This window comes from Pongo pygmaeus, chromosome 3 (assembly GCF_028885625.2).
Source record: "Pongo pygmaeus isolate AG05252 chromosome 3, NHGRI_mPonPyg2-v2.0_pri, whole genome shotgun sequence".
Classification (NCBI taxonomy): Eukaryota; Metazoa; Chordata; class Mammalia; order Primates; family Hominidae; genus Pongo; species Pongo pygmaeus.
This window is the reverse complement of record NC_072376.2, coordinates 98,244,138-98,270,576: the sequence shown is the minus strand read 5'-3', so window position 1 is coordinate 98,270,576 and position 26,439 is coordinate 98,244,138. Positions and strand designations below refer to the sequence as shown.

The window sequence follows — 26,439 nt, the reverse complement described above, 5'->3', positions numbered from 1 at the left end:
TTCATCAGACCTTCTGTGGCTCCTGGGCGCAGTGTGCACCCTGAAGCTTATCTCTTCTTCATAGCTGTTATTTAGACTAGCCCGGAGCTTAAAGGCAGGATGTAAAATGCAGTCCAGGCAAAATGATTCCTTATGTCCCTTAAGTAATTGTGAACTTGGCATAAGTTTTCTTAAGTAATTTTTAAATCAAAGTTTACTTAAGCTTATTCTATCACGTTTTGTTATGTTTTGTTTTGTTCTGTTCTCTTCAACCAAATATAGACCATTGAGTTTCTTAAAAACGGCACTTACGTCTGGGCATGGTGGCTCACGCCTATAATCCCAGCACTTTGGGAGGGTGAGGTGGGCGGATCACGAGGTCAGGGATTTGAGACCAGCCTGACCAACATGGTGAAACCCTGTCTCTACTTAAAAAAAAAAAAAAAAAAATTAGCCAGGCATGGTGGCCCATGCCTGTAATTCCAGCGACTCAGGAGGCTGAGGCAGGAGAATCGCTTGAACCCGGGAGGCAGAGGTTGCAGTGAGTCAAGGTCGCGCCACTGCACTCCAGCCTGGGTGATAGAGCGAGACTCTGTCTTAAAAAAAAAAAAAAGAAAAGAAAAGAAAGAAAAAAGACACTTGGTAGTTTCTAAGTTAACGCCAGTAAAAAGCATTTGTGTTTCATTTGCTTGGTCAACAGAGTGAAATTATTTTATTCTTAAAAAATGTTAGAATTCCTGTAATCTCAGCACGTTGGGAGGCTGAGGCGGGTAGATCACGAGGTCAGGAGATGGAGACCATCCTGGCCAACATGGTGAAATGCCGTCTCTACTAAAAATACAAAAACTAGCTGGGCGTGGTGGCACGTGCCTGTAGTCCCAGGTACTCAGGAGGCTGAGGCAGGAGAATCGCTTGAACCCAGGAAGCGGACGTTGCAGTGAGCTGAGACAGTGCCATTGCACGGTCTGCCTGGGTGACAGAGTGAGACTCTGTCTCAAAAAAAAAAAAAAAAAAAAAAAAAAAAAGGCCAAAATAACTACTGCAAAATGTGTTTTTAAAATCTTTTATTGCATAGCCAATTATTATTGCAGATATGCCCCCCTCCCCACTTTTGTTGCTGAAACTGTATCCTTCCTTAAGTGACACATTTTAGGGACATTTTCTTTAAGATATAAACAAAATACAATTATTTTCACACCTTCCCTCCCCCACTAAGTCCATCCTTCCCTCCCCCAAGCTAACTTTGCCAAACACCTGCTCTGTTCCTCATTCACATGGAGGGCCCACCTTGGAACTTTTCTGCTCTTCCTCTCCTTGTTTCTTCCTCCAGCTGCGCTGAGCCCCTCACCTTTATTTGTTGTCATTATGCTGATCAACATTGAGTTCTAGCAAAAATCATAGCTCAGTTGCCACAACCTGAGCATTGTTTATGGCATTTTCATGAGCAACTAATTACCTTAGATGACATCTAATAAATGTTTGACACCTGCTTAATTCCAAAGGGAAGGGGAAACACAACAATTACAATGAACTAAAAATGGTGGCTATTCTCACTACTTTTGGCAATCATAATAAAACAGAGAAGACTCAATAATAATAATTGTATAAATTATTTTAAACATTAAAAAGAGTAATTTGTAAGTATGTGTGGCTTAACATAGCCCTTGCTCCAAAGTATCTTTCTGAAAGAAAGTGTATATGCTGATTTTAATATGGGTATCAGAGGATAGAGACTTTCTAGTGCTCCTTATTCTCATCTTTTGTTAACAATGACCATCCAAACTTGAACTTTTAATAACAGTGTTTATGTTCACACAGAACTTCTTTATCAGTTCAGATAAAGCTTTAAACCTGAATATGTCTGGTCATAATTCTAACTTTTTTTTTTTCTTTTTTTGAGATGGAGTCTCGCTCTGTTGCCAGGCTGGAGTGCAGTGGAGTGATCTCGGCTCACTGCCAGCTCCGCCTCCTGGGTTCGCGCCATTCTCTTGCCTCAGCCTCCCAAGTAGCTGGGACTACGGGCACCCACCACCATGACCGGCTAATTGCTTTTGTATTTTTAGTAGAGACGAGGTTTCACCGTGTTAGCCTGGATGGTTTCCATCCCCTGACCTCGTGATCTGCCCGCCTCAGCCTCCCAAAGTGCTGGGATTACAGGCGTGAGCCACCGCGCCCGGCTATTTTGGCCTTTTAAAGATATATTCAGAATGATTACATGTCTCTCTTGAGAGGCAGTATCCACAGTAGTCATGCTCACAGGCTGTGGAACCAGATTTGAATTCTGACCCTGCCATTAGTTGATGTCACGATTTAACCTGTGTCTCAACTTCCTCATCTGTACAACTTCCCATCTGTTCTTTATAGCATTGTTGTGAGAATTAAAAGTGTATAAGTAATGTAGGTGCTTAGGAGAGTGGCTGGCACATAGTAATAACACATGTTCGCTATTTTTTCCAGACATTATTTGAACCCAATAAAGAATGTTAACAGAAAGGATGATCAAGATAGTTAAATGATGCTGGGAGTACATTTTCAAAGTTTGGTTTTGTTTTACTACTTAGCATATAGATAAAGCCAGCAGAACAGAAATACAATACTGATTGAGGAACCTAAACTATAGGTCTCGAGAGAAGATGATAAAAATGTTAAAGTTCTCTAATTTTCAGTTACAAAGATTCATTCCCTCGTAGGGAAATTTCCCTACAACATTACCCGCAGCATGGCAGTTTTATTGGGATTGGAATACAGTCCATATGGTGTGCTTGCTGACACTCTGGAGTTTAGGGGAGTGAGCTCCTCCTGAGCATATTTTTCTTCTGTGAATAATCACTTGTCATTTCAAGTCCCCACCCCCATGAGAACTGTGACCTTGGAGTCCTCTAGGGAAGCTGCATTTGTTCCCTTGCTATTATAAGCATTTGCCCAAGATGACTCCAGGACAAAGTTTAATTCCGCTGCTTGTTTTTTTTGTTTTTCTCTTTCCATTTGTCTTCATGTAACATAGACTCCACAACCACAAATTCCAGCTGAATTACATTTTTAGGGAAGTGCAAAGACCTTGGGGCAGGAGAGGCAGAAGTCAGTGAAGCAAGAGTTCACCACATTTTCAATCACTTAAAGAATGATGTTAGAAATTCAAGTACCTTTTCCCCATTACTGGGGAAAATGTTTTCCCTTGACAGGCCTTACTTCAGAATTAGATTGTATGACCCAGTTAGCTAGGCTGACTCAAATTATAGAGCAGGTTGGCAGAAAAGAAACAACTTACAGAATCAAAGCAAGTGTAGGAAAAAAGAATTTGAACTATCTCTGCCTGATGATCTTCTGAGTTCACTCCTAAGGGATGCTCTACAGCAAGGGAATAAATAGTCATCAACACTTAACTCCTAAAACTTTCAGAGATAAATATTACCTTTAGGAATAAATATGCCACAGCTGGGCTAGAATGATGACCCATACTTGCTGTGTGCACATATTTAGGGAGTCCCTGCACATCAACACAGCCCTTTTTCCCCCCTTTTTTTGGCATTTGAGAATTGGGCTTCTACTCTGTGAGTTGGAACAGCTCTTCTGAAACTTTAATGTACAAACAAAACATCTGGGGATCTAGGTTAAAATGCAGATTCTGATGCGGGAGGTCTAGGAGAGGCTTGAGACTCTGCATTTCTTACCAGCGCTGACAGGACACTGGTGCTGCTAGTCACTGACCACACTTCGAATAGCATGGAGGTAATATAATACTGAGGCCAGTCCTGGACTCTGAATTTTCTTGGGTTCTCCCATTACTATTATTTCTTCTGAGCCAATGCTAGGGGTTGAATTATGTTTCTCAGGAAAGATATGTTGAAGTCCTAACCCCCAGTATCTCAGAATGTGGTCATATTTGGAAATAGGGTCTTTACAGGTCAAAGAGGTAGTCCCTAATCCAATATGACTGGTATCTTCATAAAAGGGGGAAACAGGGACACAGTGATAGATATGCACAGAGGGAAGGTGATGTTGAGAAACATAGGAAGACAGGCATCTACAAGTTAAGAAACTCCCGAGTCTATCAGAAGTTAGGAGAAAGACCGAGAACAGACCTTTTCTAGGGTCTTCAGAGCCAGCATCAACCTGCTAACACCTTGATTTTACATTTATGGCTTCCAGAACTGTGAGATAGGAAATTTCTGTTGTTTAAACCACCCACTTGTGAAACTTTGTTACAGCAGTTTTGAGAAAGTAATACAGGTACTGTTATCAAGGACATTTCCCTGACACTTCATTCTCCTACTCTGTGACACAGACAGAAATGTTTGGTGTACCACAAAACTTAACACAATCTGAGGAATGTGAACACAACATCCCATACACAGATAAGGTAACAACAAAAGATGGAGGTCTTGTTTCTTAGGACTAAAGCTTGCATTGCTCCTACTGTCATTGCACGTGTCAATAATGACATGCTGTCATAGATTGCCAACACTGCCAAGTCTGAATTCCATAATTTATCCAAAACTGCTCTTCTCCACAAATCACTATCTGGCCGGGTGCAGTGGCTTACGCCTGTAATCCCAGCACTTTGGGAGGCCAAGGCGGCTGGACCACTTGAGGTCAGGTGTTCCAGACCAGCCTGGCCAACATGGTGAAACCCTGTCTCTACTAAAACTACAAAAATTAGCCGGGCATGGTGGCACGCACCTGTAATCCCAGCTGCTTGAGAGGCTGAGGCAGGAGAATCTCTTGAACCCGGGAGGCGGAGGTTGCAGTGAGCTGAAATCATGCCACTGCACTCCTGCCTGGGCAACAGGGCAAGACTCCGTCTCAAAAAACAAACAAACAAAAAAATACAAATCACTATCACATTCTATTGCTTCACATCCTTTGCACCTCATTAGCAGCCGTACAAATTGCTTTCCTTTTTAGAACCATTTTTCTACAATGAAACAAACCTTGCTTTTTTTTTTTTTTTTTTTTTTGAGACGGAGTCTCACTCTGTTACCCAGGCTGGAGTGCAATGGCGCGATCTCGGCCCACTGCAAGCTCCGCCTCCCGGGTTCACGCCATTCTCCTGCCTCAGCCTCCCAGCTGGGACTACAGACGCCCGCTACCATGCCCGGCTAATTTTTGTATTTTTAGTAGAGACGCGGGGCTTCACCGTGTTAGCCAGGGTGGTCTCGATCTTCTGACCTCGTGATCTGCCCGCCTCAGCCTCCCAAAGTGCTGGGATTACAGGCATGAGCCACTGCGCCCGGCCCAAACTTTGCTTTTTAAAAAAAAAAAAAAAAAAAAAAAATCACATTGTGAGAGTTACTAGGTTTGCAATGAATACAAGAAGAGAAAAACAAACCCGCATAGACTTATTTGAAAGGGTGTGGGCAAGAATGACGTATGCTAATCTCACTCACTAGCTAAGTGATGGATCTCTACAAATCAGACCGACAGCAAACATGATTCAAACACACTCCTCAGAAAAATGACAAGCTACTAACAAGGTATTTGCTTTCACTTCAAAAGAGTAAAATATATGCTTATGAGATCCATGAAAGCCAAGGAGTGAAATTTTTTTATTTTGACACTTAGTCATTACACTTCTAAATATGGTTGAATCTACTTTTTGTACTCTCAGTATTCTTTACTTGGGAACCACTCCCTTGGAGGTATTCGAAAAGTGCAGGAGTCTTTGGGTTTTCGCATAAATGGAGGAGTTATTGGCATTTAATGGGCAAGGCTTGGGGAAACAAAACATTCCATAGAGCAAAGGACTACAAATATTTGTCCCTTCCCAAATAGTAAAACAACTCTAGATTGAGGCCCTCATCCCATCCTGGCATTTCTTTAAGATTAATGGTCTTTTCAGTTTGGGCTTTCTGTTCACTGTTTGACTTCTACCAGAAACCACGTGGACATCACAGATCTTCTCTCTGCTTTGACAGGTGTGTCATTCCTTGGTATGTCCAAAGAACACTGGTTTCTCACTCTATCCTCCTTATGGGATGTTGTAACAAATACACTGGGTAATCAATACAACTGTTCTTATTAGTTTTCTGTCTCATTTTCAGGGGCAAGTGGCGAGATGGGTGAAGTATTACAGATATATCTGACCAACAAAGTGTACTTGAGGTAGGACGTCTTGGAGGTGTTTTAAAATATTCTTTTATGCAGTTCTCTATTTTCCTTCATGATTACTGTTAGTGTCTCTTTCTTTTATCCATTCATTTATTTAACATAAAAAAGGACCTGCTATGAGGAAGAAATTGTGTTAGGTCCTATGGAAGAAGGTCACAGATAATGATAATGAGGTCTTCATTCTGTGATGATAAAATTTATCCTATTGTATCTCCCATTAGTTCTTTTTATTCTCTCTGATAACTTCCCCCAACTTTTTCTACCTCTTGATCTAGAAAAAATTCACTCCCCCACCAAAATGATAGTCCTATTTGCTAAAATATCTCCATTCACAGGTTAGCTTTTTGATTATTTCTTCTACTATAGACAAATACATACATACATATTTTCTCAGCTAAACTTCGTAATATGTGATTTATGCTAATACTACATATGTGAAAACTGAGCTTCACAAAAGTTAAATAACCTTCCCAACTTGCTCATGGATTTCAAAGCAGATCTAGCTGATCCCAGTGTCTGTGTTCTTAACTAATGTAAAATATTTCTGATATTGAAAATCACTTTTGTGTGACTTCTAGTGAGCTTATAAATACCTTACTTGAAAGTTTCAGACACATTTGGCCTTCATTCTCAGCACCTTCACTAAATTGTTCATGACTGTTTTAGAAACTGATTGTATCTTCCAAGTTTCTATTAACACTAAATTTTAAAAGTTTAAAAACTTTTCTGGGTTTCTTAGCTAATACAAATCCACAAGGCAGAAATTCCAAATATAACTGGGTAGTCCTTTGCAATTTTTCAAAGCCTTCAGGCTTTTGAAGTTCTGTGGACTTGCCTTAATCTGTTGCTAGAACACTGCACATTGCTCTAAACAGCCTGCCAGTCTGAGAAACTTAGCGTGAATGACACAAGTGTTGTTGTTTTTTTTTCCCCCAGGTCAGAGGATGGTGTGAAACAGCACGGGAGGTCATAGGAGGGGAGGAATCCCAGGATAAAGAAATTAACTAGAGGAACAGGAAGTAAAATAGAAAAAAAAATCCAGACCTAAAGAAACACCTTTCCAACTGAAGCTGTCTCCTCCCCACCAAGAACATACCTCTTGGTAGATAGCTTTTTGAATCAGTTCAGTCTATTCTGATAGCAACTTCAAAGGGCCAGCACGTAGCTGACAGTGTGTCATTCCATTGTCATACCAATGGAAGTCACAGATCAGAAATTTGCAGATACCAGAGAGAGTGATGGTACTTTGAGGCCTCAATCAAGTGTCAGATTTAGGAATCAGGACAGTTAAGAACAAGAAATCAGTCTACAATATTCTCCTAACACTTGTCTGGCCCCAGCATAAAACACAGGCATCAATTTGGAATTGTAAAAAAAATTAGTGATTTACATATATACCTTCTTTGCTTTCCTTCCTCTCTGAAGCCTGGGAGCCTGAAACACATAGAGAACACTGGGGTAGATGGTACAGAGAAAGGCCCACCTCGGACACCTTTATTCTGCTATGGTAACTGCCACGCCGAGGTACCCCTCAAGAAGCAGGACACTATTTCTACCCCTGCCCAAGACAACTCAGTGGCATGGTAGTGATAGCATCTCCCCTGTGCATGTAAGCACACCAAAACCTTCTAGTATGCTGATAATTTCATACTTTACACCTAAACCTTCAACCATTTTAGAATTTATTTTGGTGGTACTTTTTTCTAAATGGCTACATAGTTGTACCGGTACCTACTACTTCTTATTGACTCATTCATCCTTCTTCCACCATTTTAAAGTCCTGCCTAAGTTAATGGGGTATATTTGGTGTTAGGAGAGGGTTGTCCACAATGGACTAACCCATTGAACACTGCACATGGCAAAATGATACTAAGTAGTCTATTCCTGTTTGGTGTGTTAATCTGCATTAATCATGCCTTTTTATTTTTGTATTTCTGATGATTTGTCATCTAAGGCCTTGTGGGCCTGAAGAGACTGCCCCTTCCAGGGCTACCCAATGCCTAGTAATAGTAAAAGACCCACCTGGCAGTGTGTTTTCACATGCAAACCAACTAATCCAGAGCCCATACCTCAACCACCTCCTCTATCAGGCTCTCATGCTCTGGGCCACTATCCTTCTGCTCAAATCACTCCAGGGCCAGGTATTAGACAACTAGAGACAACCTCTACACCACTGAGACCACCGAAATTATACAAACTAGCCAATCCCAAGCCTACTCACCCTGCCTTATTTGTTCCCGCCCACAGAAAACACAAAAGGCTCTCGCTCCTGTTTTCCTTTGGCTCCCTTTGCCCCTGACTGACCCTGGTGCTTGCCTGTATGGCCCCTGCATGTGGCCTGCCCCTCTCTTCTTGGGAACTTGAGAGTGACAAACTATCTCTTCAATAACAATCACCTCCTAATCTATTGGCCCCACCATTCCTGAATAATAATAAAACCTATGTTTAAAAATACAGTTCTTACACAGACTTAGCAGGAAAAGGAGACACTTTTTTTTTTTTTTTTTTAAAGATAGAGTCTCACTCTGTTGCCCAAGCTGGACTGCAGTGGTGTGATGTCAGCTCACTGCAGCCTTGACTTCCTGGACTCAGGCGATTATCACACTTCAGCCTCCTGAGTACCCGGGACTACAGGCACATACCACCATGTCCCCTAATTTTTGTATTTTTAGTACAGACTGAGTTTTGCTATGTTGTCTAGCCTGGTCTTGAACTCCTGGGCTCAAGTGATCCTTCCACCCTGGCCTCCCAAAGTGCTGGGGTTACAGGTGTGAGCCACTGTACCAGGTGAAGACATTTCTTTATAGCCACAAAATAATCCCTCTGAACACATTGGTGTGTTCTAATAAGTTATCAGTCAAATGAAAGCCCATTGTACAAGAATAAGAGTTGGAGAAGGAACACAATCCAGTTGGTTTTATACTTTATCATAAAAATATTTAAAACATGCCGATCTTTAAAAATATTAAAATGTAAAAGTCTCTCTTTTTATTGATTTTAATATATTGGAGTAGTGTTCTTGAAAATTCCCTTAAAGTCAAATATGCCTATAAATAGGAAACTTTGCAATAACTTTTTATTGATGGTTCCCTGCCCATTAGAAATATTTGGAAGTTGTAATTACATTGTCTCACTGATTATTTGAATTACATATTGATAAGAATTTTGGGGCTCTTAATGTGTAAAGAGTTTACGTTGTATTGGTCATCAGTGTTTTTAAAAATTATTTATTATTTATGGTGATAGGTGGCTATTGAAGGGAACATAGGTAGACATTAGAATCCGATTTGAGGTCTTCCCTAGTATAATGGAAATAACTTAAATGTTTAAATAGCAGGAATTATATATGTATTTGAGAAATGACTTTAGTGGGTACCTCCTGTGGCAGGGGCCAAGAATGACAGGCAGTCATATTCTAGCAACCAGGCTGTATTTATTTTATTTCCTTAGAAGACACACTGCATTCAAGATAAATGAGGCAGGGCTCTTGAGCAGACTTGCAGAAATGTTTATATTCCCTGTTTCCAACGGAGAATCACCTGCTGCCATCTGCTCCTACTCCAGCTGCCAAGTCCTTATAGCCAGTGGTCCACTGAGGAGCCCAGTGACTGTCAGAACAGTGTGGTCTCAGGACTAATCTACCAGAGGAATAATCACATCACATAACCTGCTCTCCAGGTTTCTTCTCTCCAAACAACCGAGGCCTAATTTAAGGAATCTAGAAGTAATAGTAGTTAAAAGTTGTGTGAGTGCCCATTTTATTATCTGAATCTATATTGCTTTGGGAAGAGTTAGTAGGCAAAATAGAACTTAGTGGCCAAGGTAAAGAGACACACAAATGATGGATAGTGCTGTAAGCCAATCTCATATGCTAAAAGTCATATTTAGTGTCAGTTTACCAAAGGCCTCTGTAGAAGTGTAACTATGTCAGTATGTATACACAATAGTTGACGTAGGTTCCCAAGCCTAGCAACGGACTAGATGGATTAAAAAAGTATAAATAGCAGAAATGCTAGGCACAATGGACACAGTGGTCCTTGCTGCCTGGTAGCCACTAATCTCATTCTTCCCCACTCACTCTCCCATTTTCTGCTCAGACAGTGGGCAGTAATCTCTTGATTTCAAGGGAAGTAGGATTTTCCCTAGTCCCAAGGGATACATAGAAACTGCTTCCTTGTCCAAGGTGTAGAAATTGAGTGTAGGTCAAAAGAAAGAAGGTTCAGCAAATGAAGAACGTAGTGAGTTTATAGTCTAGAATAAAAGTGTAAAGCTGAAAGAAGGAAGAAAGCAAGGACACAATGTGTTAAAGAATTTAAGCATTTTAGAAAATTAGAGATATTTATCAAATATACAAATAAAGGCTAATCTTTCCCCTTAACTAGGAGAACTTAATTGCATAGAAGTAAATGTGTTTGAACAGACTGGCATGTGCTCTGAGGTCAGTACCTATAATCTCTAAACCTTTTTAAACCTCTTTGCATGTTGAGGTAAGCTAGTTATCTAAAGAACAAACACAGACACTATTAAAGGCTTTTCTTGGCTGTATACACTGATTATGATTCATCAAATAGGTGACTAACTTTCTAGTGTTTCAACATAGAAGCTGACCGTGGGTTCACATGGATGCCACATTTGAACATACAAGACTGTAGTCCTCACAGAGGGATGAATACTCTTGTGTTGATAAAACAGTTATACGAGGCCTTCCTGTACATCTTTTCAGTCATGGTGATAGTCATGTTAAACTCTTTTCAAGAAGCAGCCAAATTTTAGATCATGAAAAACCAATATAGTACAGGTTCCCATATAGAAATGCCAATCATCAATTCTTTGTACAGCTGAAGTTCCACATCTGTGAAATGAAACTTTTTCTTAACTCGCATAGAAAACATTACAGTGTTAGAGTCAGGTGTTTCTGCTCAGCATACCACAGTGCTCTTATATGGAGTCTGAAAGCAAGGAACCGTGAAGAGAGTGTCCCAGGAACTTGGCATTCCACATGCATGTAGGAACAGGTGACGATCTAGTTTACAGTATTAGAATCTTCTTTCAAAACTGACATACTTTAAAAGTGGGACAGATAATTTTGATATGTTATTTGTTAATTGTTTTGAATAATTTTAATGTTCATTGCCTTTTAATAAAATTTATTTTACTTCATTAGTTTTTAAAGTCTATCAAAATGGAGATCGATTTTAAATAAAAATTTTAAATTTCCTTTTTTCCTTCTCATATTTTTAATCTCAGCAACAGAATCCAAATTAATTAAAAATGACAAGTACATTCCACAGGTTGACATGTTTTATTAAGAATTCTTGTCCTTGGCTTCATTTCTGCTGACTCTAAATTTTTTAAGTATGCTATTGTTCTTTCATTAGACATAAAAATTTGAGCAGTTAGAGTAATATTTGGTATTCCCTCATAATTATTCCTCATTTTAATGTATTGTCCTCTTTTTCATTTTAAAATCTGATATTCTTTTTCTTCTTCTACTTACACAGTACCAAATTCTTATACTTTTCCCTTTTCTCGAATACGAGTCTCAGGAATATAAACCTCCTATATATTTATTTAGATATTTAAAAAGTATCTCCTTTTTATAGTTTATGGGTTCACTTAAGTAGCCAACATACAAAACTGACCCACGATTAAGGTCTGTTAACCCAAGAGCATGATTTTAATTCCTATTGTAACAGACTCATAGTGGGTAATACTCTGTGTTCCCATGTACTTCTACAAGCTTACATAGCAGTTGTATTGTCCTGTGTACACAGAATGTAAGGTTACAAAATTCAAATACGCTGATAACAAAAGCTTTATAAGTTGATTAAGTTAATTGTAAGTACATCAAAAGATAGCACGTATTATTTGGTTTTCTTTTGGCTCTTTTTTTTTTTTTTAAATAACACACGCAGACACACACAAATGGCCAAGTAGAAGTTTTCTTTTTGACAAGCAATTACACAGAAAACTCCCACTGCTTTTGTCAACAGATCAAATCCTAAGGCACTCTACTCTCTCAAAGTTTCAACCACTAAAATGTGGGTAAAGCAAAGAATACACCACAGCAAGCACTAAACAAATAAAGCAATTTAGATTTTTATCGGAAACAGCTTTTATATTCCTTCAAATTAGCACTGGAATTCTGTATATGAACAGATACATCATGTGGCAGCAGCGATTAATGAAAGAATCCAAGAAACACTGCACTATAATGATCACATTTCAACGTGGAAGAACAGCACTATGTCCAATCTGTTGCCACAATGTAGACACCGTGGAGAGCTGAATGGATCATGACAGAAAACAAGGGTATAAATAAAACCGCACACAGTCTAGGTCCTGAATTTGTGGTGATATAAATATCCCCAAATTATTAAACACAATCAACAACAATACCTGGCAATTTGTCTCCAAATTAAGAACAAAGCACCCAGCTCTCACCTTGCACAAACATACACTTCAGTGGTCAGTGACAAATGCAGGCTGCACTTGCAAGCTGGGAGACAGAGCAGCTGCTCTGTCCTGAGTCGCTTAAAGCACATTCGAGCCCAACTCAGGTCCTACTGTGTTTGCTCACTGCAGTTTCTCCCATGACTCCATCACCCAGGAATGGAAACCACGGCTCGCTCCCCAGCACTAGCGGGCTCCCCAGCTACTGAGCTCAGGTAAAAACGCTGAGTCCTGCAAGGTCACCACAAGGTGACCACAAGCAAAAGGAGCGTACAGGGAAAAGGAGGGGTTGTCATGGAAAGACCCTAAACTCCAGACACCTTGCCTTACGAGATTCTGAACTCCGTAAATCAGAGCTGGGACAATAAAATCTGAGAATCCCAAATGGCACCAAGCCAAGCAACCAACCCAGGGGCATTGTTTAAGCAATAATCTCTCTCTCTCTCTAAACACACACACACACACACACACACACAGACACACACACACACACACACACACACACAGACACACACACAGGCAGACTTCAGTGTAGCTATTCTAATTGCCCGGACATCCCTCTTAAGCCAAAAAGTTGTTTATTTTTTTCAGGTTTCCAGGTAACAGGGCTTAAAGAAGGATCTTAGAAAATTAAAGTATTTGCCAAAATCAAATTAATTCTAAGAGCAAAATGATTTCTGGCCCATAAACTCATATAATAAAGTCTTGCATTTTGCATACATACTGGAATTATGCAAACTCCCATATTAAAAAATAGTAAAGAAGTATTTATTTCAGAGCTGACTGACAGAATCAATTTAAATTTCTCATAAAAATTCCTATCATGTTTTTCAAAATTAGTCTCGATTATGCACATTTTAATTTTGGGAGTCTTTAAGAAGGCATTTCTTGCCAAAAATATAATCACTCTGAATGCATATATTATAAATAGATACAAACATGTTAATAAATATTTCCCTGTAGAGTCTCTCTTTTATTTCTCATATTTTGATCTTCTTAGAAGTGGAGAAGGAACAACTTTTAATCTTGCAAGTGCCTTACAAAACATTTCTTTTTAGTTGTATATATTTTTTTAATAGGTAAATTATATTTTTTAATAGGTAAATAATGACTTACTGAATTTTAGATTGATTGCATGAGCAAGAAATTATTCTCACCCTTTAGACATTTTTTTTTAACCTTCTTCTCCAACTACCACTGTTCATTAGCAATTTAACCTCCTAGGCATCAGTGCTGTAATCTATAAAATAGAGATTTGTTACTAGTGCTTGTTTTGTCTACTTCCTTGGCTGGTGACATGAGGGTGAAATGGGACAGAGTGTAGGACAAAATGCTTTCTATATGTACAGTACTTGAAAAAATGCACTTGCTGCATTTCCCCCCTCTTATTTCCCCAGTGAGTACTGGGACTAGCAAATTACTTGCTACATTCTCAAGGAGGGCTTCTTGGGCTTCAAGGAAACTGCTTGTTTCAAGTGGGCTACAAATAGAGTTCGAGATTTTATTGAACTGCTGTTCTCTTTGTGGCAGATCCTGAGGGCAGCCACCACATGGCCAGAGTCAGTTGATTGTGAGCAGCATGAGCCCCGTCTAGTGTTTGAGGCAGAAAAGACTAGTCAAAATTCTGGTAGAAAATGCTCACGTGCATGGTTGGTTACATAGTTCGCCGGGCGTCCTGTTGTACTCCTGTGTTTGAGGGGGATGGAGAAGGGGATTAATGAAGGGGAAAGGTTAGCTATGGAATGGCAAGTTCACTGCTGAGTTATTCAGTAACAAATGCATCTGGGCATTCATGCTAATTTCTCTACAATTACTTATGCATTTTTTAGAGGTCAAGTTGTGAAGGGGGGCGGGGAACAGAGGGAGGGAGACAGGTGGAGAACAGGAAAAGAACTAAAAATGTGGCCACCCGCCTTATGAGACACACAGGGCTGGGAGCTGGGAACTTCATGTATATTATCTCAGCTCTCATAATAATCCTAGGAGATACCTGTTATTCTTATTTTACAGATAAGCATAATTAACCTGTACACTGTTAAAGGTCAGTGGTGAAGTTAGAATTACAATCAAGATCTGCATGGTCTAGAGTTCCATAGTCTGAGTAAACTAGTTACCTTACAGCTTTCTCAGAAAAAGAAAGGAAATAAAGTGTGGTTTTTATACAGTGAGAATAGGGAAGGCAAGAGTACAAGTCAGAAAACTTCTTGAGGATATTGACTAGGAAAGTTAACTTTTACAAAGAGTCCAGAGATTTTTAGAAAAATGAGTTTTCATTTTTTTAACAATGAATTAATTGCAGGATGCAGAAAGGAAAAATCAGTTTTTATTTCTAGTGCCAATACTTATTTTTTAAATTGGGTCCTGCTTGTTTTTCAATTGAAGAAGCAAGTTCAGAAGTCTTTCTGTATAGCAGACTATTACTCTGGTTTTTTTTAACATACACATAATGCATTATTTTATCTTAATTTTCTTAAATTATCAGACCTTTAACAATGGTCTTAAGGAAGCAAGGCAATCTCTTGACCTTCGATGTAGCGGAAGACTTTTTTTCAACTGTAGTGTGGAATATAGTACAGTAGCCATAATTTTCTCCTGGGTTTGAGGATGTTAATAAATTGGCAGGTTCTTCCAACCAATTTTACTGGAAAGCTAGAGGCAGAGTCTGAACTGCAGGGCTACATGTATGTATGTGTCTCTGTTCTACTCTTTAAGTAAGTGTCATTCCCAGCTGTAAGAGAAATGTTTAAATCGTATCTGAAGTCAGTTTTCAATTATTCAGATGTCTCAAATGAAAAACAATAAAAGTGGAAACAGAGTTTTAGGCACTTTCTTCAAAGTATTATACTGCCCCACTAAGGTATTTCTTTTCTTTTCTTTTTTTTGTTTTTTTGTTTTGTTTGGTTTTTTTGAGATGAAGTCTTGCTCTGTTGCCCAGGCTGGAGTGCAGTGGCATGATCTTGGCTCACTGCAACCTCTGCCTCCCACGTTCAAGCGATTCTCTTGCCTCAGCCTCCCTAGTAGCTGGGATTACAGGAACATGCCATCACACCTGGCTAATTTTTATATTTTTAGTAGAGACGGGGTTTCTCCATGTTGGCAAGGCTGGTCTTGAACTCCTGACCTGAGGTGATCCAACCATCTTGGCTTCCCCAAGTGCTAGGATTACAGGCATGAGCCACCAACCTGGCCGGGTATTTAGTTTCTCAAACACTACTGCTAGTATTGCCCTAGTGTAATTACCATGGCAGAAAATAAGAGCACATTGCTTCCTTCCTTTGTCTCTGAACCTCTATGTTTTTTTTTTTTCCTTTTGGATTTTAAGATACTGAGTTTAGACTCATATATGGAAAAGATACTTGCACTGAAGTTTAAAAGTATGAAGAAGAAAGCATCTAGAAGAATCGGTCAACATTTGCAATCAGTGAGGAGAATAAATAAGATGTTTTGGTTTTCTATTTGGTTCATGCTACCTTGCCCAGTAATGATACCTTCCTGATGTTTCCTAGAGGCAGTGTTTCATTTCACCCAGATACTCATGAAGGTCTGGCCTGAAATCCTTGTAGTCTTTCCACTTAGGGTAGTACTGGATTCATGGATGAGTCGGATGGGGTTGTTTCTAGTGTGTGAACTAATGAAGACAAGTATTTTTCTAACACATTTCCCCTCCCACTCCCTTCCATTTGGCTTTTTTATTTAGGCTTTAGAAACAACTCCAAATGATAATACTTACAAGCTGTGAAGAGCAAATACTGTTGAAACACTGAAAGTCATTTAGGCATAAAAATGAAAGTAATCCAAAATGTGAAAGCTTTTAGCAACCATCTTATGTAGATGTTTAAAGATAATCTGTATGAGGTCTCTTAACCTATTCTAGAAAATGTGGCACAGCTGTAGAGTTAAAACCATGAAATTAAACACTTTCTGAGCAGTCATAATTTACTGTATTTGTAAACATAATTGTGTTTTTTTGCTGGATGGTAATATTTTTCTAGATGGGAAAGATGTACTTCTTAATGTCTTTTCTATCTTAAGATGTAAAGAACCAATGTCTTACTTTCATTCAAAGTTTCCTAAATACATTCAAGTGGTTTCAGAAAAAGAAAAAGGAGAAAGAAAGGGAAGAAAGGGGAGGGGAGGGGAGGGAAGGGAGGGAGCTAGGGAAGAAGGAAGGAAGGCAAGAAGGCAGGAAGGCAGGAATGCAGGAAGGAAGGAAGGAAGGAAGGAAGGAACCTGAAGATTATCCCTTTGTGAACTCCGGAGAAGGAATTCCTGGGCACTTAAAGCTTTAAGATGTACAAACAAGGTCATTGAACATATTTGAAATCTTTGTCAAAATACAGCCTTGTAGTATAATTGTACCCCTTCCCCAAACACACACACCTAAAGCATAAGCCATTTTAGTCAGGTGGCTCATGGCCAGGAAAGGCCCTCAGGCACCCAGCTGCCTGAGCTGAGTGATAACAGTGTCAGCTGCCGTTCCATCAAAACACTGCATGTGGGGTTCCTTCAGAAAGCCTGGGACACATGGGAACATTGGTGCTCCTGTTTCCACCAACTGAATCCTTGAGGGAAAAACCTTCAAAAGCATTAGTGTCAATGCCCCTAGTTCTTAAATGACTAAAAGTATATTCATATGCCATGATGCAATCACACTGAAATTAGAGGACTGTGTTAGGATTTTCATAAGATATTTTATGATACATTACTGAGTAAGGCATATTAGAAAATAGTAGGTACAATATGATCTGAATTTTGTAATAAATATTCAATATACAGAAAAATCTGAAAATATGCACTACGATGTTAATAGTTTTTATCTCTAGGTAGTGAAATTACAGCAATTTTATTTTCTTCCTGATCTTTTAGCATTTTCTAAATGTTCTTCAATGGCCATTACTACAATGTAGTGAAAGAAGGAAAAGAAAGAAAGAAAGAAAGGAAGAAAGAAAGAAAGAGAAAGAAGGAGAAAATAGTAACTCTAGTTCATAATAAAGAGATCATTTTTGAAGTTTTTTTGACAAAGTTAATTTGTCATGCTTACAATCACTGCAAGTGAAAAAATTCCAGTTTTCAGACATGTTATTACCATTACTCTCATCACCTACATTAAAAATATTCATGGGTACACATAACAAAATTCTAAATTCTACATGCCGCTGTACTATAATATAAGGAAAATATAGTGTACTTTGGACTTCACTGATTTTTAAAATATAAAAAAGTGATACAGGGAATATGGCAGGTGTGTGTATGTGTGTGCAGGAGCAAGTGTGTATAAATTCAAATATAAAGAGAATAGATACGGTATAAATATAAAGAGCATAATACATTCATGAACGTATAATCATAGTCTTGAGTAACTGCTTATTTCTAAAAAGGAAATGGTGAACTAACAACACATGTATGATCAAGAAAATGTATTTTCTAAAATATTATGTTGCATGAACACATATTTCAGAGAGATCTCCTCTGTAATAGCAACATAGATTGGTTTGGAGGTGAGCAGGGTGCACAGGGAGAGATTACATTGCTGATGTTACCTGTGTCTCATTTTGTATTTTTGTTTCCATTCTTTACATCTTTCTGACATAACCAGGAGACAGCTGGTAAATAATTCAGCATTACAAAAAATAAACAAACAGCCTGTTAATTAAATGGCAGACTTGGGTCCTCAATGTAAATCTTCTTGGGAACAGAGTCTTCAGCACAAAAGTCTTAAGCCAAATCAGAATATTTGGATTCAGCCTAAAATTCATTCATCTGCTACTCATTTTTTGGTTTGTTGAAATAACATTTGAGGGACTGGAAAAACAGAAAGACCAAATCCACATTAATGGAACATTTCACTTTTTAATAGTTAAGTCATAGCCATGTGTTTCCTGTTTAAATTGAAACAAATTTTCCTAACATGCATATATGGAGAAAATGCTCCATCAGCTGACCAAGGCTACATTTCAAAGGAAAGGGATTTATTCTTTAACTAGAAAGTCAACACAAATGAAACTGTAAGTTCACTATGCTCCTCAGATACTATTGAGCTAGAGCTCAAAAATATAAACCTGTAATATTTTCAAAACAACAATCACCAATGAACTGTCTTAAGAAAAACAGTAAATACTTTCACATATGTTTTATCTTCGGTTTGGCCTGTAACCAAAATAATGTATAGGTTTGCATTATTTCTACTCTTTAAGTAGAATAGTATTATCATTTGAGTTATTTTTGGAAGCTGAATAAAGTTTGAATACACTTAAATTAAATTTTTATGTAATGATCTGATAGTATTCTAAATCTCATCTTGGTTGATTTAAAAAGTAGTTAAAAAATTAATAATTTATGCCTTCATATAAAAATAATAGGCTGGACATGGTGACTCATACCTGGAATCCCATCACTTGAAGAGGACAAGGCAGGAGGATCATTTGAGGCCAAGAGTCCAAGACCAGCATGGGCATGGGCAACATAGTGAGATATTTTTTCTACAAAATATTTTTTAAAAATTAAACAGGCATGATGCCACGTGCTTGTAGTCTAGAGGCTGCCCAAGAGACTGAGGCAGGGGGATTACTTGAGCCCAGGAGTCTGAGGCTGCAGTGAGCTATGACTGTGCCACTGCACTCCAGCCTGGGAAACAGAGCGAGACTCTATCTCAGAATAATCATAATCATAGTAAAATATTTGTCTTATGGATTATATGTTATCATTAAGAAGACAACTTTTTCAAGTTTAATCTACTCAAGGTAATGATCATATCTGTTCAAAATTTAGGAATTTACTATGAAAACAAGTTTCTATTTAAATTTAAAGATCTTAATATTAAAGAAAATTATATCTACAGGCTCATCACCTGTACAGTATGCCTATTTACCTGCATATGAATATAAATGTATATATATGTCTATTCCAATCTTTTTCATGGGTAGAGCTTTATCTGGTTGTAGTCATAGTACACATATACATTTTTGATTTATTATTTCACTTAAAATATTTTATAAGCATTTTTACTTGTATCGCCAATCTTTAAATGAGATATAAAACACTAGGTAAACTGTAAAATAGATAAATAAAATATTTATATATTTGTTATTTTCAATGCCTGCAAAATATTTTAAATTAATATGATACAGCTTATTTATACATTTCTCTATATGAAAGCACATATTTGTTTCCAGTTTTGTTAGTAAAATTATACTTTTATGCTACTAAGAAGTTTTCTACAGACTTCTTTTTTAAGATCTTTTAGAACAAATTTCTGGAAAAATGAATCAGTGGATCAAAAAAAGTCTATTCTTGGTCTCTCCAAAGTTGAAGAACAATTCGTCGTGGTGAGTGTTAGCCAAACTCCTCAGTGTCACTGTATTTCAGTTTCTTTTAAAATTATTATTATTGAGCAAATATGTATTTTTTAACTTTTATTTTAGATTCAGGGTATATATGTGTTCGTTATATAGATAAATTGCACCTCATGGGGGCTTGGTGTACAGATTATTTCACCATCTAAGTAATAAGTATAAAACCCAATAGTCAGTTAGATCCTCACCCTGCTCCCTCCTTCCAGCCTCAAGTAGGGCCTAGTGTCTGTTGTTCCCTTCTTTGTGTCCATATGTACTCAATGTTTAGCTCTCACTTATAAGTGAGAGCATGTGGTATTTGGTTTTCTGTTCCTGTGTTAGTTTGCTAAGGATAATGGCCTCCAGCTCCATCTGTGTTGCTGCAAAGGATGTGATCCTGCTCTTTTTCATGACTGCATAGTATTCCACAGTATATATGTATCACATTGTCTTTATCCGGTCTACTGCTGATAGGCATTTAGGTTGATTCCATATTCATGCTATTGTGCATGGTGCTGTGATGAACATATGCATGCATGTGTCTTTATAATAGAACAATTTATATTCCTTTGGGTACATACCTAATAATGGAATTGCCATGGCAAATGGCAATTCTGCTTTTGAGTTCTTTGAAAAAAATGCCAAACTGCTTTCCACAATTGTTGTAATAGTCTGTTCTCACATTGCTACAAAGAAATACCTGAAACTGGGTAATTTATAAAGAAAAGAGGTTTAATTGGCTCACAGTTCCATAGGCTGTACAGGAAGCATGATGCTGGCATCTATTTGGCTTCTGGGGAGGTCTCAGGAAATTTTCATTCGTGGTGGAAGGCTAAGGGGAAGCCTTGTAATCCCCAATGTTTCAGGTGGGGCCTGGTGGGAAGTGATCGGATCATGAGGGCAGATTTTCCTCTTGGTGCTGTTCTTGTGACAGTGAGTGAGTTCTTGTGAGATCTAGTCATTTAAAAGTGTGCGGCACCTTCTCACCCCTCTCTCTTGCTTTTGCTCTGACCATGGCTGGGGATTACAATTTGACATAAGACTTGGCCCGGACATAGATCCAAACCATATCAATGGTTGAACTAATTTACATTGTAGATATTTGACTTTTTTTGAATGTATAGTTTGCAAATATTTTTTCCCATTCTGCAGGTGTCTGTTTACTCTGTTGATAGTTTATTTTGCTGTGCAGAATCTCTTTAGTTTAATTAGGTTCCATTTGTCAATTTTTGGGTTTTGTTGCAATTGCTTTGGCATCTTTGTCATGAAATCTTTGTGAGGTCCTGTGTCCAGAATGGTATTTCCTAGCTTGTGTTTCAGGGATTGTATAGTTTTAGGTTTAAAATGTAAGTCTTTAATCCATCTTGAGTTGATTTTTGTATATGCGTAAGGAGGGAGTTCAGTTTCAATCTCCTGCATATGGCTAGCCAGTTATCCCATTACCATTTATTGAATAGAAAGTCCTTTCCCCATTGCTTGTTTTTGTTGACTTTGTCAAAGATTAGATGGTTGTAGGTGTGTGACATTTTATCTGGGTTCTCTGTTTCTCTATTATTCATATTTTACATGCTATAGTTTTTTTTTTTTTTTTTTTTTTTTGAGATAGTTTCACTCTGTCACCCAGGCTGGAGGCTGGAGTGCAATGGCATGATCTCGGCTCACTGCAACCTCTGCCTCCCGGGTTCAAACAATTCTTCTGCCTCAGCCTCCCAAGTAGCTGTGATTACAGGCACCTGCCACCATGTCCAGGTAATTTTTGTATTTTTTAGTAGAGATTAGGTTTCACCATGTTGGCCAGGCTGGTCTCGAACTCCTGACCTCAGGTGATCAACCTGCCTCAGCCTCCCAAAGTGCTGGGATTACAGGTGTGAGCCACCGTGCCCGGCCTACATTCTATAGTTTTAACAGTAATTTTAAAGTTGTTATTTTAATACTTGTTGCTGAATATGCCCACATAATTTCCATATTATTTAAACTAGAAAACACAGAATACATTAAAACAGTGAAAACAAGTTTGTAGTCACAGGTAAACTTGCTTTCTTATGTAGAATTGTATTTAACTATGTTAAAGGGTTATGCTAAAATATAATATTCAAACACAAGGCAGAATTTTAGTTATAAAAGTCTACAATAAAACATATTGGGTAAAACACAAGAAAGCTAGTCTATTTTGGGCCGGGTGCAGTGGCTCACACTTATAATCCCAGCACTTGGGGAGGCCAAGGGGGGCAGATCACAATGTCAGGATATCGAGACCATACTGGCCAACATGGTGAAATCCCGTCTCTACTAAAAATACAAAAATTAGCTGGGTGTGGTGGCACGTGCCTGTAATCCCAGCTACTCGGAGGCTGAGGCAAAAGAATCACTCGAACCCGGGAGGCGGAGGTTGCAGTGAGCTGAGATTGCGCCATTGCACTCCAGCCTGGGGTCAGAGTGAGACTATGTCTCAAACAAACAACAAAAAAAAAGCTAGTCTATTTTTCTTTTTTTCCTTTTTTTTTTTTTTTTTTTTTTTTGAGATGAAGTCTTGCTCTTGTGCCCCAGTCTGGAGTGCAATGGCACGATGTCAGCTCACTGCAACCTCCACCTCCTGGGTTCAAGCGATTCTCTTGCCTCAGCCTCCCGAGTAGCTGGGATTACAAGTGCGTACCACCACACCCAGCTAATTTTTTGTATTTCAAGTAGAGATGGGGTTTCACCAAGTTGGCCAGGCTGGTCTCAAACTCCTTACCTCAGGTGATCCGCCCACGTCAGCCTCCCAAAGTGCTGGGATTACAGGCGTGAGCCACCGCACCTGGCCAGTCTATTTTTCAAAAATACAAATCTGCAGTATAGAAGAGCTTTCTTATGGTATGTCAATAAATTTGTACTAAATACATTTTTTCTTTTACTCATTTTTCTTTTTGCTACCATTGTACATTTCAACAGAGAATTAGAAAAACAAGGAAAACCTAACTACCACCAAGAATCAGCAACAAAGGTGGAAAAATTACTGGAATGGGAGTCAGCCAGATCCAGCCACTTCCCCAACTGAGCAACCTTGGGTAAATCACTTTCCTCTCTATGTTTCAATTTTTTTAACTGTCAAATGAGATTGCAATCAGATATTGGATGTCAAAATGAGATGTAAACTGAGAATCTAAAGAGTTGTCATTATATGACAGTCTGCACTAAAGTTTATAAATTTGGCATTACATTGATTTTTAAATGAACTCCATGATTTTTACTGCCAGGCAATTCTAAGTAATAACACAATATAAAGGCATATGGCCATCAGCATATACCAATATTTATTCATAAAGCAAAGGATAGAGGAAGGATGTGTAAAAATTTAATTTATAGGCATTTCCATACAGCTTTTGCAGCTGTACAACTTTTCAAACTGGCTAACCTATGGCTCTCAAAAAAGTTATATCTTTTGAAAACTACCTCCCTCCATAAGCCCCATGACGTTTCTCTTTAAAACAAAACAAAACAATATAATGGCAATCTGTTGTGAAGAGTGTTGCTGTGACATCTTGGGAGAGAAGGAAAGACAAAGAATGAGGAAGTGGCCACAGGCAATAGCAGATGCAATAGACATATCTTCTCACAACAGGGAATCAATAAATGTTAACTGGATATACGGAATAAAAGAATTATTTCACTGGGAAGGAAGAGAACCCAGTGTAGAGAAGAAATTTGAAAATGGAGCCCTAGTTCTCTCCAGTGAAAATATATATTATCTAAAACAAGTTTTCAACTTCTCACTGAAGTCCTGACTGTTGTGGTCAGCAATATCAGAAGCAGAGGGACGCATTTAAAAGGACCAGGTGACACCTAATTGAGGCCCGTTTGATGATCAATCACTCTCTGCTGTGGTAGTGAACATTTCTTTCCTAATTTACATGGTCTCAAATTACGCTAAAGTGGTCAAGAGAATGAAAATAATCTATTTAACCTCAGAAGTCAAATGCTTTGCCTTCTTCACCACTTTTCTGAAGAAAAAAACACTAATTATAGACTGATGACTTAGTGGGTATAATTATTTTTAATGTTAGCTTGTGTGATGGTTTTGTGTGAGCTGGAGAGACGATTTTAAGTATTTTCTGTGGTGCGGGTGGACAGGCCTCTGAGGAGTTGATTTCACCCCCTGCATGTGGGCAGGAGTCCCAGATAGGGCTCAGTCCTAGAGAACCTCTGGTCTATAAACCGGTCTTTGTGGAACCAGGTGAAGCCAGCGTGAACTCACCTGCGGGTTCCCTTATCTGCATTATTAGAGATATTATTCTACTTCTGCATTCATTCTACTTGGTTATTTTCTGTCATTCCTTTTTTGTCCTTCTCTGCCATACATATTTATGCCAAAGTTGTAACTTCTTGATATAATGTCATTTAAACCCTTTGCATATTTTCTATGTGCCAAGCTTTATTCTAAATTAAATAATCTTTATTTTTAAAAAGGCCTTGGCTTATGAAATAAGGCTCGGGAAAACTCAATATCACTCTATCGTGGTATCAGTATCTTCTAGTAAGTGGCCAATATTATAACATTTTCTTAGATCAAATCTAAAAAGTGATAGGGACTTGGATTTTAAAAGTTAAGATGGTTGGAATATCAGATACAGATTATGCTAACTTTAAGAATTTCATTAAAACAAAGCAGTGACAGCTGGGACAGATCCTAACCTAGACCACAGGATCTGGGATACCAGACCATCATTTTGTATTAAGTACCCCAGTAAAAGTCTTTACGTAGAAAGGATTACCTTCACTGTACTTTTTATGCTTAGTTGTCATAATACAATCAGATGTCAAACTCTTTGTCCTAATAAAATGCATTATGTGGGAAAAGTTCCACTTTTTATTATTTATCAAATACATAATTCAGTAAGGTTTCACAAATTGTATGATGTCTTCTCCTAATTTGCACCCAGTACTTACTTCTCATTTAAGGATATCATGGGCACAAAAACATGGATATCCATATGCAGAAAAATGAAACTGGACCCTTAACTCATATCACATACAAAAATTACTTGAAACGGATTATAGACTTAAACATAAACTGTAAAACTACTAGAATAAAACATATGAAAAAAGTATTTTGACATTGGTCTGGGCAATAATTTTTTTGGATATCACTCCTTATAAAGCACAGCTGACAAAAGCAAAACAGATAAATGGAATTATATCAAACTAAAAAGTTTCCCTGTAGCAAATGAAACAATCAACAGACTGGAGACAATCTACAGAATGGGAGAAAAATTTGCAAACATTTGATAAGGAGTTAATGTACAAAATATATAAGGGACTCAACTTAATAAAGAGAAAACAAATGACCCAATTTTAAAAATGGATAAAGGACTACTTGAATAGGCACTTCTCAAAGGAAATATACAAATGGCCAACAGATATATGAAAAGATATTCAACATCACTAATAATCAAAGAAATGTAAATCAAAACCACAATGAGTTATCTATTACTTCACACATATTAGAATGGCTATTATCAAAAAGACAAAAGATAATAAGTGTTAGGGAGGATGCTGAGAAAAATAACCCTTTGTACCATGGATTGGAATGTAAATTGGTACAGCCATTACAGAAAACAGTATGGAGGTTCTTAAAAAATTAAAAATAGAATTACCATTTGACCCAGCAATCTCACTTCTCGGTATATATCCAATTAAATGAAATTAGTGTCTAGAATGGATATGTGCACCCCCATGTTTATTGCAGCATTATTTACAATAGCCAAGATATAAAATCAACTTCAGTGTCTACTGATTGATATAGAAAATGTGTTATACATATATGTATACCAAATGACCATACAATCATAATTATTTGCTTTAATTTTGAAAGAAAAAGATCCAAAAGGAATAGAAACTAGGTAAAACAATAAAAAAGTGTTCTTTCTTGAGGAAACTTTATTGTACATATAATGTTGAAAAACTAGCCTTAAAAAAGAAGGAAATTTTGTCATTTGTGAAAACCTGAATAAAACTTGGGGACATTATGCTAAGTAAAATAAGCCAGGCACAGAAAGGAAGATATTGCATGATCTCAATTATACGTGGAGTCAAACTCATAGAAACAGAGAAAAGAATGGTGGTTGCCAGGAGCTGGGGAGTAGCGGAAATTGTGAGATGTTGTTCAAAGGGTACAAAGTTTCAGTTAGGCAGGATGAATATGTTCTAGAGACCTAATGCACAGCATGATGACCATATTGAAAACACTCTATTGTGTACTTGAAATGTGCTAAGAAAGTAGATCTTAAATGTTCTGATATGGTTTGGCTCTGTGTCTCCACCCAAATCTCATCTTGAATTGTACTCCCATAATTCCCATGTATTGTGGGAGGGACCTGGTGGAGATAGTTGGATTGTGGGGGTGGTTTCCCCCATGCTGTTCTCGTGGTAGTGAATAAGTCTCACAAGATCCGATGGTTTGATAAGGGGAAACCTGTTTTACTTGGCTCTCATTCTCTCCTGCTGCCGCTATGTGAGACATGCCTTTCACCTTCCACCATGATTGTGAGGCCTCCCCAGCCACGTGAAGCCGTAAGTCCAATAAACCTCT

At 38.1% G+C, this 26,439-nt stretch overlaps 1 protein-coding gene across 3 annotated transcripts in view; it reads right to left on the bottom strand.

Annotated features, from left to right (window-relative positions):
- ARHGAP24 (Rho GTPase activating protein 24) overlaps positions 1–26,439 on the bottom strand; it is a 518,413-nt gene that overhangs the window by 160,468 nt on the left and 331,506 nt on the right. Inside the window, exon 1 of one of the 3 annotated variants that reach the window (XM_054485628.2) lies at positions 12,532–12,819. The exons of the other annotated variants lie outside the window; for them this stretch is intronic. Within the exon in view, the coding sequence (XP_054341603.1) occupies positions 12,532–12,544 (13 nt within the window). The 5' untranslated portion in view covers positions 12,545–12,819. Of the gene's footprint in view, positions 1–12,531; positions 12,820–26,439 lie in introns of those variants that run through there. 3 annotated transcript variants of the gene reach the window in all.